At 38.7% G+C, this 20,043-nt stretch overlaps 1 protein-coding gene across 2 annotated transcripts in view; it reads right to left on the bottom strand.

Moving 5' to 3' along the window:
• agbl4 (AGBL carboxypeptidase 4) overlaps nt 1-20,043 on the bottom strand; it is a 434,905-nt gene that overhangs the window by 37,301 nt on the left and 377,561 nt on the right. For both annotated transcript variants that reach the window (XM_088425984.1, XM_088425985.1), the window contains 3 exons: nt 18,507-18,593; nt 14,193-14,307; nt 12,328-12,439 (listed from right to left, as the gene is read on the bottom strand). In XM_088425984.1, the coding sequence (XP_088282110.1) occupies nt 12,328-12,439; nt 14,193-14,307; nt 18,507-18,593 (314 nt within the window). The remainder of the gene's footprint in view (nt 1-12,327; nt 12,440-14,192; nt 14,308-18,506; nt 18,594-20,043) is intronic.

The raw sequence follows: 20,043 nt of genomic DNA, 5'->3' as shown, positions 1-20,043 counted from the left end.
ATGCCTTTGACTGTGTTAATATGTACTCAGCAGTTGAGGATACTTTCATTCGGCACTGATGTGGCACGAATACACAGGCAGAACTTTGCCACACATGCTGCTTATTGCACAATACTTCATCCTCTGCTTTTTTTTTTGCTCTTCAATTGGAAATGAAACAGATCTGTAATGTCATTCGTGTTGGTGAAAAAAATATATGACAAAAACCAAGGCGAAATTTATTGTTATAATTTATCAAATACAGTAAACCTCGAGATACAGTCACTTCTGTACAGGTTATTTTTTCATTTGGGTTGGTAACAAAATAAAATTAAACAAAACAAAAGAAAACTTGAACCCTGAAAATCCCCCATGTGAATTAAATGCAACATGAGATTCGACTGCTCATTAATATAGCTGCTCGGATATTTATATTACGCTTCTCTGAACACATGCAGGGGCTTATTACAGATGACTTAAACATGGAAGCCCAAGATATGACTACAGCGGCAGAAATCAAGGAAATGCTGCCCTCGTATCATAAAGTTATCCTTTTCTGCTGTTTGTCCTTCTCCTCTGCTGCTACTTTTGCTTTGTGACATCTCACGCAAAAAAGTAATGTATTGTAACATTTAATGTGGTGTCTTTTTTTCAAGAGCTTGGAATAATTTACATATAAAACGCAATTCATAATATGACAAAAATCATGATACAAAAACCACTCTAGAGCAGCTTGATTCAAAAACAAACAAACAAAAAAAACAGTAAAACTTCTCTACAACGAAACCTGCAGTGCAAAAATACCCTCGGTGTGGAAAAAAAATCCATGCATTGAAGCCTTTCCCCATAAAATAAAAAAAAAAAAATCCCCTTGTTGCATATCATGAAAAGTTTTTTTTTTTTTTTTTAATTTTGCCTTGAACTGAAATTCACTACAGCGAAAACAAGCCTGCAGCAAAAGTCTAACTTGGTTTATGCTTGACGCACTGGCATGCATTTTGCATCACTTTATACTCAGTGCGGCTTTCCCTCGCAGTCAGATGATATTCTCCCATACTCTAAGTGGCAGTAAATGGAGTCTACTGCATACAAATAACACTAACAGAGGTAGAAAATCATAGTAGATTCAAACGATCTAAATTCTTCCTAGCATTTTTTTTAACCGTTAGTCCTTTTCAGTCGAATCATAAAGGTGTTTGTACCGGTGAACTTCCATAAGCAATAGTTCATTCGCTATGTTTTCTGCTCGTAAAGAAATTCAAGAAGGGACGCTTTGCAGAAAATCTGGCACGCACGGACTCCGTGCAGAGGAGCGTGATTGCCAGAAAAATGTCAAACCTTAACACTTGAAGACAGGATAGAAGTAATAAAGCTGAAAGATGGATGAAGCAAAGTGAAAGACATGTAAGAAATTTATGTAAGTATGAAAATGAATGCTTATTGTAGATTTGGTCATTTCTTTCTTTTTTTCAATGTTAGATGATTTTGTTTTTAACTTCAATCAGATTATAGATTGCACGACACATTTTTTATGTTCACATCCAAGACATAGATTTGCCAGAGTGAAAAGTCCCCTGTTGTGAAAAATATCTGGCTGCACTCATGCTTTCGTTGTAGAGGAACACTGTACGAAAATAAGGTGTTTCAAAACCGATACGCCATATATTGGTAACTGAACGTCATATTGCAATCGGCGTATTGCGTCGCTTTGTAGCACAATATATTGATAGTATCACTGAGCACTATTGTTCATATTTATTTGATAAGCAGCAATAAGAATAGTGCTGTAGCGGCTATACAATGACAACAAAGGTATTCTATTTTATTCTATTCTGTTCTATTCTATGTCTGAGTCAGGTAAAACAGAGAGCTTGAGAGTGTGACATTTGATGCGTCATTGTTACAGTCTGTAGTTGATGGGAGACCAAGCTATTCATTTAATTGGTTTTATTTAACAAATGTCAACAAAATGCAGTAGAATTTTTCGTGTATCAAGGGCACAGTTTCTTTGGTGCATACTAAAAATACTTTTACACCCACATTAATACCTTATCAACAATGTAAAGTGGGGTACTAATATCTTCAAGCAAAGTACATTTTTGTTGGTGGAAGAAGCAAAGAAATACATTATTAAGGAACAGAAAAATTATAAATAATTCCCAAAACTAGCAATGGTCCACATACTGTACATGCATGACGGGCTGTAGCTTCCTTGACTTTGATGCTGGTGGTGGTCTTTCACGTTAACACTCTAGAGCAACCGTGGGCAAACTATGGCCCGGGGGCCATATGCGGCCCCTTAAGCTTTTTAATGCGGCCCGTCAAACGAAAAATTATCAGTCAGGAAAAGAGTGATAATGTTAATAACCTGAAGGATAACGGAACAATCTGTGTTTTAAAGGAAGACATGTGAAAAACTTTACTTGTTAAAAACATTTATTTGTCAAATTTCAGAACCCTTGTGGCCCGCGAATCAAAAGGTTTGCCCACCCCCGCTCTAGAGTTTCGCTTTCCCTACTTTTACTTCAAACTTCAACCTTCTCCTTGACAGCTTTAGGATTTTTATATCATGTCTTGGCTATATCAAGTGTTCTTTGACCCTAAACCATCACTGTGATGTAATGATCAACAACAATTTCCTCAAGCGTGAATATCAAGTGTATCTTTAGGTATATGCTATGGCTTGGAGTGACAAAATGATGGTTCCAGGCCACTGAAAAGCAAATCTAGATCCCACCGCCAGAGTAAGCAAAGCAGGCAAAGTCCTCCAAGGCAAGACATAAAGAAAAAAATGCATCTTTGAGAGCAGGGAAAAGTTGAAAAATTCCAATTCTTGACTAGGTTTGTCCTCACATTAAGTTCTCCTCCACAACATCCCATGAAGGACAGTTATGAAGCCGGAGTGACATAAATAACAGCCCACCACAATGTCACGTCGAAGCATACAACAATGCTGTGCTAATGCACTGTCAATCAAATGGAGACAGTTCTGGAGGCCGCCTACTGTGATTGATGCTTCAATTAGCAACCTGCTCTGACCTACAGAATTGTTCATTTGAAATTGTAATTAAGCAGTTAGGGGCAATTAAGAAACAGACTCTGCTGAATGAAAGTCAAAAGACAATTTCAGCAGGTGAGGGAGCGGCCAGTCCAAATAAACGCTCACGGAGCGGAGACAACAAAAGCTGAAAACTCCGGGGACAAACGTTCCACTTATGAACATATGGTGGCCGTAACCAGTTTAGTGTAAATCCGAGAAGGTCAAACGAATAAATTTTGTCTTACAAGTGCTTATCTGCTGCATGTTAATTAGAGCAGGGTTCGGGGGTGCAGTGAGAGCCGTAAATGCCCAGCTTATCCTTACACAGGGAGGGGGAAAAAGAGCTGATTGAAGGAGGATTACAAGCTTGGGAATAAAGCCCTTTGCATCAGCAGCATACCTTTTTGGAAGAGAAGGAGAAGTTCCGCGTGTTCAAAAAGAAAAGTACTCAAGTTAATCTCACTCGCCACAGAAGGTTTTTATATTAACATTTAAATATGGATATCAATGCCTGTGGGAGGTTTGACAAGCGTGATGGCCACACGTGGGGTTTTAAGTGAACATCGTCCGTTCCCTATAATGTTGGTCATCATTTGGACCGTGGGTGGGATGGGGCTTCGGGTGGGTGTCAGGGTCGTCTATTCTCTTGTTTTGGGCTTTTGTTGGATTTTCAATTGTCTTTTCACGTTCTGGGGTTTATGGTTGTGTTTGTTCATGTGTCTGGTTCATGTTTCTACTTCCCTTGTGTCAGCCAAATAGCTCCTCGCACTAATTGTGGGTTCATTGTTGTCTTATCAGTTTTGAGTGTTTTTAGTTTCATGTTTCTTTTCAATTCTTGTCGGGTCATCGTTGATCTGTTTTTATTGGGATGGCAGCATACTGTATTAGAAACAGTCATAGCATATTTCTATATATTCTTATAACCTCCTCCATATTGACCATCCCTCCATACACAAATATTCTCCAGACAAAATTGATGCTCCTGAATCACTAAGAGTCCCTGAAATGAGTTTAGCCTGATTAAATGTTACTTCTGCATTCATAAACAAATAAATACCGTCATCAATATAAGATCGCCATCCATACTGGCAAGGGGGAAGGCAATGAGAGGTAGAAGGAGAGGTTATGTATCATTTACTCTTCCCTCCCTGAAGCGGGTCAAGCCATCTGCTGGGTTCGGTCACTGTGACATCGTTAAAGGGTCAATGACCACGTGAACCGCTCCTCGCGATTGGCTCTTGGAATCCATAAAATGCTGCATGGAAAATTACATGAATATTGAGGTGTTGGATTTTTTCAATCTTTTTTTTTTTGTTGGCGTAAAAACAAAGGTTTTTCTTTGTCAGAGTGTTAAGCACCCAGGATTTTTTTAAAATACCAAACAATGTAATGTATAGCATATTTAAGATACGTTGGGTAAGAACCATGCATTTTGTTGTCAAACTTTTGCTGTTTGAAAACATATAACACTTTAAAATTTTCAAAAAATAATCTACAAAATAAACTGAGATTAATATTTAACGCATATTGTTAGTTTAATCCAGTCCTTCTCAAACAGTGGTGCGGGCCATTGAGGAGGGGTGGATGACCACAGGGAAAAGAATTTGTTTTTACGAAGTGAAGTCGAATTGTGATAATATAAGGATGTTTCAGGCACTTTGACGAGCTTCTTTCTGATTAGTTAAACCTTTACCTGTACAAATGCTGTAAAAAAAAAAAAAAGTAGTTAATAGTTGTTAAAAATTGGTTTCTATTGCTTTTTCCATGCAGGACGGGGAAACAAAATGCTGTTCTCTAACTATATCAGGAGAGTAAGAATGGTGACATTACAAATTGTCATGAAATGTACTCGTTTGCAACATTTCTTTGTTAGGTTTAAACGATTTCACTGGATGTTAAAAATGAATCCTCATAGTGAAAAATAACCTCAGTCTCTACCAGTGTTGGGAGTAAGGCATTACAAAAGTAATGTAATTACTGTAATGCATTATTTTTTGCTGTAACGTGGTAGTGTAATTTATTACACACAAAAAAATCGTAATATTTTACGCAATACAAATGAGAGTAACGCAAGGCATTTTTCATCTGAAAGCTGTGTTTTTTTCTGCAAAATCCCGACCCCCCCCCCCCCCCCAAAACAACAAAAAAACAAAACGCAAGATCTGAGTAGAAAAGTCCAGGGCAAAATAAAATACTTCCGGTTATTAGTATCTACCACAGACCTCAATATTAGACTATCTATGCCTGATCTATCTACGACAGCAGAGTTGATTGCGGCAGCAGCAGACGAAAGGTTGAATATGGACAATACGTACACAAGATGCACATACGCCCATTCAGTTTGTCAGAGATAAAGACAAGAAGAATATATTAGGTGCATTTTGTGAGCGACACTTAAAGAGCTGTCCACTTTGCCAAACAGCACCAGTAATTTGACAAACCATTTAGGGCAGTGCCATGGTAACGTGAAGTTAGCGAAAAGAAAACACGCAAGACTGGTGGTGGACTATGATGTACATAGAAGATATGCTGCCACTTTCCACAGTGGATTCACCAGCATTTTGAAACCTTGTCAGCGAGATCCCTGTCGCAAGTAGAAATAATGACAAGGTAAGCTAACACTAAGTTTTATTGTACAATTGCAATTGAGAATAGTCTATAAATATCTCTGGTCAATATTTATCATGATGAAGCTTACAAAACCTATGTTAAACTACGTTAAACACAACAACAATGATGTTGGCTAGCTGCTAACCTAAGCCCCACCTAGACCATCTATTTTTGAAATGTCTGTCTCTACCCGACTGAACTTAAATTTGAATATCAACATTGAAATTGTAAAATGCGCTAACTGTTTTTGCCTACATAAACAATTCATCACTTTGCTGTGAAGCTAAGTTAGAAAGGGATTAAAATACAGGAAAAGATTTTGTATCTTGTCTTTTTACAATACAGTACAGATGAAATGATTTGTACTGGTTTTAGGCTGAAGCCAACGTTTCACTGGATGTGTAATGAGCATAATGAGCTACATTTAGAATCGCAAATCCATATTTCCAGTTATGTTTGTGAGTAATATAAAAGTAATGAAATAGTAGTGTAATGCCTTTCATTTCTAAACAGTAATATTGAAGTGTAACTAATTATTATGAAATAAGTAATAAGTAATAATGCATTACAATTTTGAAGTAACTTGCCCAATACTGGTCTCTACATTGTCTGGCTCTACACATAAAGTTAGTGTTGGATTTTGAGATATTTGGTGGAAATTCTTTGTGAATCTAAACACACTCGAAACACATTCAACCAATAGCTTTGCTCCTTGTAAACTATAGGAAGGGATGAGACATTGGTAGAAGTGGTGCTCCCGGCAGAGGTAAAACTATAGAGGTATGATGAAGGGATTGAAGCTAGAAGGATGGGCAAAAAAAGTGGCTCTCCAAAACGGCTTCTGAATATTTGGCTGACATTAGCGGATAATTTAAGGCACATGAGAGATATAAATAAACAAACACAACCATCACAAAGGTAGCCTCAGCTTGGTGCATAATGCATATGGAAGTGTTGAACAAAGAAAGTCTTGAAAGAATAAGCAAAAAAAAGTGCCCAGTAAGTAGGAAGGTCAGCATTTGGAGTAATTTCAAGGTACAAAATTCATCATTGTGCCTTGACAGCACCTAATGTATTTGTTTTGGGGAGAAAATTAATTTTCAAATATTAAAACAGTTAGAAAGAAGCCAGGGCAACAATGACCTCTGTGTCATCTTTAACAAATTATCCAAAATGGTGCTGTCAAATTGCTGGGGAAGCGTCAGGCAGAGATGAATGCTTTTGGTAATCAGCCAATCAAACAGAATTCTTTTTCTGCATTTGATAAATGAGCTGGAAAAGCAATGCTTTACCAAGGAGATGGGTCCATTTGTTTCTCCGGACGCTTTTCTGTTTTGTTTTGTTTTTTTTCCCTCGCTCCTCTCCCTTTTCTCTTTTATGCCTCTCCATTTCTCTTTCAAAACAAACAAAACCCTAGCTTGGGAACAGATTATAGCTGCTTGCATCACTGACTCGTTCAGCCACATTTTTTGCCGCTGACCAACGCTCAACTGCAGATGGTAAATGATGGAATTTCATCAGACAGCTTGCCTTCTGATGGATGCTGATGAGAGAAGTATGACTGGGATGTTTGCAAGTATTATGAATAAATAGCAGTGGCTTTCACAGGATTTTAACTCAATTATCCCCTTCAAAGTAGTTTAATTGCACATTGGCTTTGGAAGTGCAGTGATGTATTTGCGATGCAGGTATTAATACTAGGTATGGCTCAATCCCACCTTTTCATATCTGATACTGATACCAAAAAGACGGCCTCGATGACGGGCTGATACCATTCAGATTTGTATTTTTTTTGTCATTCTAAATGTTGTTATTAATATGTTGATGTACTTTGCTTGATAATGACGTACAAAAAAACAACACATTGACTATAACATTGGGGTCAAATTCTGGTATTTTCCATGCACCTGTGTATAAGACGCACCAAAACTTTGGCAACAATGACAAAACCGTAGCAAAACAGAAAAAAAAAATCATATTTCGTAAACTCTTCCTAGGTTATATATTTATTGCGCGTTAAGTGTGTTTCAGATTTCCCATACCGTGAGCGGTCAGTGAAAGTGTAATGTTGAATGTGCTTGTTTTTCCTTTTCCTTGTGACGCGGTTCCAGTTCAATTTACCATGAATACCCGAAGCTGGGTGGCACCCGTGTTTCACCGAGTTTATGATCGTGTGTATCTGCTAAAAGACCGCAATTAATAAATGAGTAAAATTGATTACCTTTCCGTGTACTCTAATCAGTACAATCCTAATTGAATCAGCAGGAGAAATCATCAGCATAACTTTTTCCTTTCGGTGTTAGTAATATTCCTGTGTGAACTAGGATGGACTTGGATGTTGGTTCAGACAGCTTGCTTCTTCTTTTTTTTTTCCAAAATAATGCCTTAACAACCTCAGCTAACACTAGCTGCTGTTATGCCGGCACTGGCATCTAACAGCCAGATGACGTACCCCTCCTCTACCTCATCCCATTACGGTAATTATTTTAAGTAAGAATACGGCCAATATAAAAATGCACATCCGTGCATCAGAATTTGACTTCTTCATTTTAAGATTTGACTTTGAGATATCTTGCTGTGTGAATAGTCATTGAGTGAGACACACCTGTCAACTGCCAAAGGCCCGTGCTGTACTTGCTTGTTTCATTTTTGTAAAACCTTGCTTGGAAAAATGAAGATAAAAAAAAACCACACACACACACACAAAAGTGTGTTATTCATATCATTAAGTGGGATCTACTTTGTGAAATGGCCCCACATGTCGGTGAATAAGGTTTTGCGTAAATTACCATTTTAGATTTTTTTTGACAGAATTATTGATACCTCCAAAAATACCCTCCTTGAGCCCCCATCCCCCAGAGGGGTAAGTGCCGCCACGGCATCGGCTCTACTTATCTGTGAACGTCCTGCAATTAATTAGTTAGTGTAGCTTATTTTATATGTAGATTTGCGCAATATATTTTCATTTTGGTGCAGTCCGCTCAGTAAAAAGAAAATATTTTGAAAACTGAAAAAGTTTGTGCATTCCTCCTCATTTTAAGCTTGAGCAGTGTAGTAATTAGGTGTGACCATTTGATAGGAGTGTTGCTCTCGATCGCTACAAAGGATGTAATGACCACTAAAGTCATAAGGGTTGCCTGTGCTTGGCAATGAAAGAGTTAACTTTCTCCACATCTTTCTTAAAACCTACTCACTGCTATTTTCTGAAAAATATAACTATTTGTAGTAGAAAGAGCTCAAGATACATTATTTCTAAACATTTTTTCACTAATAAAATGACCCATAAACTGAACGATTCAGTTGAAGTTCAGTTCTCATGTGCTTTTCATCACATTTTATTTAGTTTTAAAGCAGAGGGCTGACGGTTTTGTGCTAACATTTAATAAAAACATTTCTGGCCCTTTCCATAATTCTCACTTTGACTGAGGTTCCAGATTCAGATACAAACAGCCCAAAAGATTTTTTGTAATTTGGTCAAAGCGTTCTGCCACCTCACCAACACATGGGAGAATGGCTCATGGTCCAATAAAATCGCATAGTCTAGAATGTGACTTTCATAGGATGTCATAGAAACATTTTCTGTTTTATCTCTTGGCTGTCTCATGAATTTGGTTTGTCAAACACCACCTGTCGCCTTCCGGGAGGAATTTTCGGACAATCTTTTATTTTCTCAAAGTAAGTGCTTTGTTTATTTATTTATTTGTCTTGTCATTTGTGGTTGCATACATGTGAAGGGTTTAGTGGGGACACATACATAGGAGATCAAACTCTCCACCACACGCTGATTTTGTTTTGGCTGTTGTGTTGTAATTCTTGAATATAGCATGACAAATTACTTGAAAATTGAACCTTTTCCACCACCCGCCAACCTCCTATTCCCCTAGTCTTCACTTGACAAATAATCAAACTGATTTTGCATCACTTGTGGGAGGGCCTTTTGTTATCTAGGGCCAACTGTGCTGCCATAACTGCTGCTGGTCTTGTGTTAATGGAGCCCCTGGCCCTTGTGCCGACAGTGTGAAATGAGCATGAATGGAGGGCAACAGCACAGAGGCCTCCTGGCAGTGCAGCTGGCATTGACCCTAGTGTTTGGGAGCCCCACACATGAGAAGTGCACCTAATAGGATTTACCGGCTACTGCAAGTCAGACAGACTTATCTGCAATCTACAAACAGCCAGACAGATATGAAGAGGCTGTCTTAACTGTACCTCCAAATGAACTGTAAAATGGAAGGCAATTAATGGAAGTCCTTGAGGAGGCTACATGGCGTGAGATCGCTGTCAAAAAGACGAATGTTTGTTTCAGCATTCATATGAGTACGACGTCTTTGCATGAATCTCGCCTTTGGATTCGTGGATCTGATCCTTTGCATTCGTGGATCTGAGGCCTTGTCTACATGTAACCGGCTTATTTAAATCTGCATAGTCTCCCCCTCGTCGCTGTTGTTTATTTAAAAGAGTCGCGTCCATATGAAACCGCATAGTGCGGTTTCAAATTTGTGACCAAGCATGCTAATTTGTTAGGTGGCAGTAATGTCACAAATTCTGTCCAATCAGAAAGAACTTCCACCTATGATGTGTCCAATCAGAAAGAACTTCCGCCTTTGACGTCACCAGAATCCACATTTTTGGCGGGAAAAAGAGTAGCACGACGATGCAGATCTCTGTTTAAGCTGGTTACATGAAACCGCGAAACCAGAGGCTTGGGCAAATCTCCACTTTGGCTGGAGTTTTGAAACATTCAAATTTGATTTAAAAAAAAAAAAAGGCCACGTATAGAAAATAGGGCAAACAGAAGTCGTTTACATCCGGTTTGTAAGAACCCAAGCTGCGTATAGACAAGGCCGAGCCTTTGGATTGGATTGGTTGAATATGCAAATTGAGATGACCTCACGCCAAGCTACCAGACAGTCAGTTGATTTGCAAGTCATTCATGCCGCGCATGCGCAAAGCAGAAAAAAATGGCTGAATTGAAAATGAATTGAATGCCAAAAAGAAGCTTTCAATGGGTCATCAGCCTTCAATCTTTAGGATAATTGTCATATCTCTTACTCTTCTTTGTTACTTAATATAGCAATGATACTCCGGACTACGACATACAGTAGTATTAACTCTTCATTAGCATAGCACGTAGTCTTAACAAAAGCCACTACAACACTATCCAAGGCTGTCATGCTTTGTGTGACAACACTACGGGTAACATTATAGCTCAAAATACAGCACAGTAATGTAAGGACTTTTTGACAAATGTTAAAGCATTGGAACTTCAAATCATTTTATTTTTGCAAATTGGTTTCAGCATTTGCGACTTTGTGCATGTGTACCCCTATAACAGCAACGGTAAGTTATTCGATATATGACGTAGAAATGCATCTAAAAAGAACCTAATTTCATCGTTTTAATGTCACGCACCATGTCATGGACAGCCATGATCTATGTAACCACTAAGGTCATGAGTAAACTTCCAATCATGTTTTTGTAAAATTCACCCAAAAAGGGGCGGGGGATGAGGGGTTGACTAGAGTCAGGTAGACTTGTATTAGAACAAATATAGTAGTATCTTCACGCCAATGGAATTGTTAAGGGTAGAGCCGAATGATCAATCAGATCATTATGAACTCATGCATGGGGCCAGTTAAGCACGGGGCTCGGTACATAGCCTACCACTTGTACTGTATCGGATATTTGATAAACACCGGTGGAGACGGCCTTTAAATGGCCACAAATGGCCCACAAGATGTAAGATGTAGTTTCGATTATTTAAAAAAAAAAAAAGTCTTGTTTTATGTAATCAATAATGTTTTATTAATTTCAGATTATTTTGTTAGTTTTCAGATTTGCCTTTGTAGGTGCACGCAGTTGTGTTTCTGCAGGTGTATGTGAATGACAGCAAAGAATAGATCCTGCCACCATGACATAGTTTATTGATCAGAGTGTCAGCGCCGGGGGGGAAAAGGTTAATCTGCATGATGCCAGCCCTGCTTCTCACCCCATCTCTGGCCTGCTTCTTGTCCCACCTCTGACCACTGCCTCTCTTATCAGGCTTAGACAAGTGTACAAAAGGGTAGCGTATTCCCAAGACACTCACTGACCTTCAGTAATCCTACCAACCTGCTGCTCTGCTTATAATCATCATCAGAAACAAAAAGGGGGGAAAAAAACTGGCCACCATTTCACAGACTCGCTAAAATCGTTGAATGGAAAAAAGTAGCAAGTGAAAGCAAAAAACCTTGCTTGTGTAAAATGTTTTGAATGGTCAGGAGAGCCCTCCTGACATTCTAGAGGTGCTGACGCGCCTCTCCTGCTCCCTACAGCACACAAGTGCAAACAAGATTGAGAGAAACATGCTGAACCAAGCAGGGAGACAGCACACTGGATTTGGAACATCAGGCTAAGCTGTGCGCACTATAGGATGTAAAGGAGGATACGCACGTCAAGGTCATAATTAAGCACTTTTGGGCTCAAGCTCGAGGAAATTGCATACAATACTGTATTCACTTCTTCACTCTGGTGATTACATCTACAGTAAGTTCACCCTACATATTTATACAAAAGCAAATCAATCAATCTATATATATATATATATATATATATATATATATATATATATATATATATATATATAGTGTTAGGTGTGTGACATGGATCACACATTAGAGTGTATGTGTGTGTGTGTCCTCATGCCTCTGTGTACTCACCGGGTCTTGGCTCATCTGCACAATGAGTTGTTTGACAGCATGAAGTGTGGGGTGTGCCCAAGGAGAGGGGTCCTGCCAGTGGCGATTAAGGTCAAAGCCCATCAGTGAACATCTAAGGGGGGACCCAAATTAAATATATAAAAAAAAAGAAACACATGCACACACACATTCACATGAATCAACTATTTAGAGTGAAATACCCTCAAATGTGGGTATAAATTTGCCATTTTCGAGACCAGTACTGTGGATCTTAGTGGATCATATTTAGTTAAAAGCAAGTGGCAAATGTGTGATAAAGGTCTACCTGAAAAATAATTAATTTATCAAATTTTATAGAAAATATTAATTTCTTGCTGAAAATAGCAAAAACAAGCAAATTCACCCTTTAATAATTTAATAAGTTGACGTGTGTTTAATTTTTTGAAGAGGGTAGTGATGCAATAATTTTTTCAGATGGGGTTTAATTTAAAATTGTTCTAATCCTTAGTATTTCAGACAATTACTAGTAAATTTTCTCCAGTTTTTGTTTTTCTCGATGTAAGCAAACTTATTTTATTGTTTTAATTGCTGATGTTTATTGATGTCTAAAATGCCCTGGAAAAGAACCTGTGTAGCCCAGTAACATGTAAGTGTACTTCTGAGCAGTCGAAACACTGAAGGCCTAAATGCCATGCACCGCCACTGCAATTCAGTAACTGAAATTTTGCTAATTTATGTTAGTGCCCTGTCAATTTGAAATAATGTCCTGCTTTTGAATGAAGAGAACGAAAATGAAACTAGTTTTTTTTAATCATCTGCAAATTACGATAGTAAACATATTAATCAATTATTCAAATAATTGTGATTTGCGGCACTAAAAGATGTTTGAAATTAAATTTTACTAAGGATTGTCTTGCATTTGAGGCCGATAGATTATGTTGAAATTTCAAGTATTTCGAGTGTAGCTTGGCTCAAGAAAGGTTAGGAAACCCCATTCCAAGCATTATCAACAGCTCGCAATGATGAGCTGTATTTATAGGTGCTCTCTGAGCTGCCCTTGTTTGTTGTCATATTGTATCTCCTCCGTATCGCTGACATTTACGGAAGCTGTTAACCACACAGGAGTTACTGATACTGCACAGCCAAATGAGCCAAGCAGCCGGCCGTGAACAAAATACTCATTCCAGGTTAACTGCCATTGATTCTTTTGCTCCGCATGCATCCATCGCCGTCCGCTCCCTGCACTATGATGTGCCGGGGTGGGGCCCAGCTTGTTTGCGAGGATCCGCCATGTGTGATTGGTGAGGTGCGGCCCATCACTCATCGCCTTCTGTCAATATTCTTATCACCGCTCTCTTTTGGAAGTGGGCTTGGGTGTGGGGAGTTCACACCGATCATGGCCAATGACAGATTACCACTGCAGCCTGCAAATGTTTTTGGAAGCACGATAAGCGTCCAGCCACTAGATGTCACTCGCAAACGCACCCGCAGAACGTTTTGATGATTATCTCGGTGTGCATTAGTATTCCTGCGGCTAAGCACATCAAGTAAAAGGCAATTATGAAGAAGGGAGAGAGGAGTGAATAGACAGGGGGAGGATGCCTACAGAGCTGTGGCAATAGTGTTAAAAATACAGAGGGGAGGAGACCGCAGACGGGCAAAAAGAATAGCCCCACGACCACATACCATTTGAACAAAAGGACTGCTGTGAGTTCTATGAATTCATTAGGCTGCCTGAAGGTGGTGTTAAGAGGATATTAGCTCGAGTAGCAGGAAATAAAACCATGGGAAATATGAGCTGTATTTAATTTACACTCGCATTGAAATTGGAAATTAATGAGTTTTTCCTTTTGCCTTTATGTCGCTGTGTTTATGAGTTTGGGTACCTGTAGTTGCCCAAATACACTCCATCGGGATTCAGCATGGGGACGATTTTGAAAATCACATAATCTCTGAGGAGTTGAGCAACAGGATTCTGGCTCACCAGGAAGTCGATCAAACCTATCAGACACACAAGCACACACACACGCACACACGCACACACACACACACACCCACACACACACACACACACACACGCACACAAACACACACACACGCACGCACACACACGCACACACACACACACACACACACACACACACACACACATAGTGAAAATGACTTCAATTGAAATCCAAAAACAGGCCCGGCGAGTTGTTTATTGAGTTTTTAAAACACAAAAGAAGAGTGATGGTCACCAAGGGGGCACTGTCAGAATTTGTTGGCAAATGGCAGTTGAAATTGCTGATATGGAGCAGATGGCGCAAGAAACAACTGCATGGAAAGCTAACAAACCAAAAGTGAAACCTGACTTCTCACTTGAGTCAGATCAGAGCAGCCATGAGCAAAATGTCATTTAAAAAAAAAAAGAGCAGATATGTTCTTTCAATAACAGAATTTCCCAAAGGTAAAAACAATATTTCAAGCTCTTTTATTAGTTGTGAGCACAAGAGCCAAAACAATGCATCACTTTGCCATGAGCTGCTCACAAGATATGTACCAATAAAATATACAAACAGTTTCTAAGATCTTCATCCCCCCCAAACATCAATGTCTCATATGAAGGGAATATTAAAGTCAAACACAATCATTAGAATGAAGTCATTTACATCATAACACTTATGAGGAAAAAATCATCCATCCATCCATGTCAAATCATAACAGGAAAATTCATGTGCTGATAGTCACAATCTTAGGATGTTAACATACATTAAGAATAAACAAAATATGAGAGCAAGTCACTACAACTAAGTATAAAAACACAATAAAATGATATGTGTTCTCATCAGGTTTGCCTTGATGGTAAGAGTAGAATTGAAACCGCATCTAACATTGGAAAAATCTAATTTTGGGAAATATTATCTGTAACACTACAGGTAATATTCCCAAAATTAGATTTGAATTTTAGGGCGTTTCGGCCTTTTGATCACTCAACAAACGTCTCAAAGATGGTCAGCTGTAGAGAGATCCAGCCTGAACTTGTGCCCAATCATAAGAATGACTTAGTTGTTTTCTTTTAGGAGTTAACAAGGCGATTGAAGATTAATGAGCGAATCATATTATTGTTCTTTGAAGCCAGCGAGAGTCTTGTTACTCAGTCCAGATCCACTGGCTGTGTCAATTAAATGCTTCAGAGAGTGATCTTATGGTCTGCCACAGTCTGGCCATGGATTCAAGGACTTTCTGCAACACGATGGTATAAGAAGCCATAAATACCAGATCACCAAAAAGACTTCTACATTTCATCCTCATTCTTTTTTGGAGATGGTTAGGTAACTGAATGTGAATTAGGTAACTAATGGTGAGGTTGGTGTTATTTGCCTACATTTTGCAGAGCAGCTTTCATCTGAGTTTTCTCCCATCCCACCTCATTCAGTGTCCTTCACATTCTCCTGTAGTTTTCCAATTTGTCGCTTGTCAATGTGGTTGGATCGTCAATGTATGCACAAAAAGGTGCAATAATAATAAATAACAAATAATGCGCCACAAATAACCTGTGTGAAGAGATGTGCATTAATGCTAATTAGATCGTTGGCAAGCATATGATGCATATATGCGTGGACAGCATGTGCCATCAATGTTGTCCAAAACACATAAAAACTCAAACTTATGCTGCGTTCAAACCAAACGCGATTGAGGCGTAAAAGCGGACAGTTTTGTATTATAGTCAATGTAGTTTGCATGATGGAGCGTCGGGCGGCCGGATGGATGTGATGGAGCGACGCGAGACGCCATGCGGCACGTAATTACGTGTGAAGCGAGAACTTAAAAAAAATTATATTTATATTTTAAGGTTTTTGTTTGCAATTTGACTCAAATATTTAAGTTTAATATTTAATCATAATTATATTCTTTTAAACTCTTGATTCATTTTGGCATTTATCTAAACAGTCTTTTAATGTAATCAAGAGGTTCAATCAAGATTTTTCCCCATTCTTCAGATAGTACTCAAATAAAACACTTATTCATTTTGGCAGTTGTAAGAAAGCTTATATTCTATTAATAAAGTTTAAATTCTATAAATAAAGTTTGATGACTTAGATCAGTGGTCCCCAACCCCTCGTCCGCGAACCGGTACCGGTCCGTGGATCAACTGGTACCGGGCCGCGTGAGCTGCACACGAAATAATGTTTTGGAGATGATTTAGTTTAATGGTACATGTGCACCGAACACGAACGAGGCGAATGAGCGGAGCGTTTTGTTTTGTAGTCAATGGAGTTCGCGTGACTGGGCGCAAATTCACATCGGGCGACGCGATGGACGCAAATGGAGCGACGCAAAATGGCCACGCGCTGAAATTTCCAAAATTTCCGAAAGCGAAATTTCGCCTTTCGCGTGAAGTTATTTTTTATTTACTTTTTCCACGTTTCGAGTCGCCACAGCCAATCAACTTGGGGAACATTCAACGGCTCACGCAGGGGGCAGGGCTTTGCGGTGACCGGGAGCGATCCAACACGGCCAGCTGAGCTTTCAATACGAAACAGAGCCAAGCAAGAGTCCTCACCTGGCTTGTCGAAAGGCGGAAGCGAGAACTTGGAACAACTGGTATGTGCAGCGTTTGCGTCACTTAACAGCTGTTGAACTGTAGTTACTGTGCTAAGCTAACGATAGCGCAGCATTGTCAGCACAATATTTAGCACAGTCTCGGCCACTCGATTGCGACATTGAAACTTTTATATTTTGGCAGGCGAGTATTGCCGCAAAGAATAAAGGTGCTGTCGGAGAAAATATTGGCTCTGTCACATCCCTGAAAAGTGAAAGTTCTCAGCAATGCTCTTCTTTCCGGATCTACCGTGAAGTGCACAGCAAGCTCGCTCCACTCCCCTCCCCTCTCCTCGCGCGACAAAAAAGTGGACAAAAAGTACAGCAGTTCCAACAACATTTATGTTGATAACGCACGCTACTGCCTATGTTTAGTAAGCGATGAGTGTTTATTCTGTTTACGTGTTAGTTTGTGTAGAGGTTGCACTTTATAGTTAGTAGTTGTTAGTTGTTAACCCGCTAATGTCGGCTAAAAATACAGTCAATTCATAGATTAAGTGTTTATATGTTAGTTTACTGACTTTAAGATTGTTGTTGATTTATTTTTCAACAGATACTACATGATACACCATACATGAGCCAAAATAAATGTGAAGTTCAACGTGATGACTTGCGTACTCTTTCACCGAAGTCTTGGTGCAGATAACCAGTCCTGAGAACAAATTCTCAACAAACTAAGTAATATTAGTTATTTGATGAATATACAATAACGTTAATAAGGATAATGTAATGTTAAATAATAGGAGAAAGAAAATAAAATAGGCAAAAAGTACAAAAAAAAAAGTATTGTTTATGGTTACTGCTTCTAGAAATCTAGGAACTGATACCCTACTTTGCGGGTTTCAGACTTCGCGGGGGGTTGAAATAAATGAAAGAGAATTAATAGCATTGCTAATACAGTGATCCCCCCTACTTCGCGGTTAATGGAGCCCCCATTAACCGCGAAGTAGGGGGGGGATCACTGTATTAGCAAAACACGATGAGTGTCTGGCTAGTCTAAAGTAGTTCAAATGGATCTTTCACATCTATAACCATCAATGACAGTGAATTTAATTACTTGATTTATTTACTAATATTGTCTTACATTTTTGCAAATAATGCGGACAACTTGCTATTAATTCTCTTTCATTTATTTGAGACAAATGTGTCCCTGACAAACAACAACAAATTACACATGCCTACTTTTATTTTCATCAGTAAAAAAAACAACAATAAGTAGCCCATTAACTTTAAAAACAATATATAGTGGACCCCTACTATTTGTGGGGATAGGGAGCAAAAATTGACACACTTTGAAAATGATGGTCATTATTACAAAAAGAATGCACAGTTAAAAACAAACAAACAAGAAAACAAGAAACATTCATTAATTTAAGTGGAAGACATTCAAAGTGATTATTTTTTAGACACACACCTGTAATGGCCACTATAGTGATATATGAGCATTTATTCGGTTTCAGTAAAGTTTTAATGCTTTTTGCAGTCATTTGACGCATTCTCTTGCCAAAGAAACAACACAATACAATTTACTGCTGTACGTTTCGTACTTGCAAATTTGGCTAATGAAATTCTTGGCATTTCAATCATTCATTCCTCAAATGAGAGCAGAAGCTTACCTTGACAGACAAATGAGGCAGGGGACTCTCCAGGGTGAACACGAGATGTGAGGAACACCAGCTTCTTCTTTCTTTCTCCATTTTGGTCTACAGTGCAGAAAAACAGTAAAGCACAAGCATGCTAGTCAACTAGCATCAACATTGCTTTTATTATTCGATAATAGAAATTGACTTAGACACGTGTAACTCAGCTCATTGCCTGCTAAGATGCACTTGATTCAAACACTGAATAGAGACTATTTGATTAGATGGTTAGGGATATGTTCTAGACCAGAGGTCCCCAACTGCCTGTCCATGGCCAGATAAAAGTCTGTGAATCAACTGGTACTGGGCCACATTGGGCGCACCAGAAATAATTAGGTTTTGGAGCTGATTTAGTTTATCTTTTAAGAGTTTATTTATTTGTGCTTTGTTTGGCTTGCTCTTTGTTTTTCTAGCGCTGCCTCTGGCCACTGCTAATATTACATTTTGTAGTGAGAAAGGGAAGTGTTTGTGTTGAGATCAGTCACTGCCAGTGACGCACGATTTGTTTTGTCTCTCTGTGAAATCTGGCCCACGACTGTCTGTAAGTTGTACTTTGTTTGTAAGAATGTTGTCTTTTATGATAATAAGTCCAAAATTGTTTTGTTTGTTGATCCAACAACTAGTGCCTGTGGATAAAATACTAGCTAAAAGTTCTTATCTTCAACAAGTTATATAGTGCTGCCTTGTATGCGTTTAGCTCATTAGTATTTTCATTTCAACATATACCCTTAGGTATATGCTAGCATTTGCAAAGGTTTTGCACTGTAAAGTACTCATTTGCATCTAATTAACGGTTTTGTAAAAAAAATGAGTAACATTTGTAATGCAGTTATGTGATTAATTTAACCAATGTAATTTTTGTACATTTTAAAGCAGCAATTTTTTCTAGACTCAAGCAAGCCATCGTATGTCATTAATGGTGAGCTCACTTCAAATTCGACCCCTCCCGTCCACGGTACAAATCTCAAGCGTTGAAGATAAAAAAGGTTGGGTAACCCTGTTCTAGACCACTGCCACAATAGCTATGATAGTTATAGATGAAAAAAGGACCAACCGCTACTTGAGTCAATTTGACCCTATTTTTCGCACAAAAGAAAAAGTTGAGTCAAATTAACCTGAATTGCAGTCGGCCTTTGACCCATAATTAGGTTATTTTTGACCCAAATGTTTTTAAAGTGTAACCCCCAGATTTTTTTTTACCCTGGGGTGTCAAACATTCAGCCCACAGGTTTATTCCAGTCTGCAGTAAAATTTCATCAAGCATTAAAAAAAAACAATAAAAATTAAAAAATGAATAGGACCAAACCCATTAGTCTAATGCCTATAATACCACAATGCCCTTGGGTGTGTTAAAGGCTTCACTCAGACGTGGCTCTATCCAATTGCTTCTTTTATTGAAATAAAAATAGAAATAAAATGGCCAACGAGCATATTGTCCTGACCTGCTGTCAGCCTTAACCCACGCTCGTGTTTGATAACAATTAACTGACTCTCTGTCGTCCTCCGCAGGCAA

This window comes from Hippichthys cyanospilos, chromosome 10, assembly GCF_059441005.1.
Source record: "Hippichthys cyanospilos isolate Australia breed blue-spotted pipefish chromosome 10, RoL_Hcya_1.0, whole genome shotgun sequence".
Taxonomy (NCBI): Eukaryota; Metazoa; Chordata; class Actinopteri; order Syngnathiformes; family Syngnathidae; genus Hippichthys; species Hippichthys cyanospilos.
The sequence above is the reverse complement of the archived record's forward strand: the minus strand, read 5'-3'. Positions and strand labels throughout refer to the sequence as shown.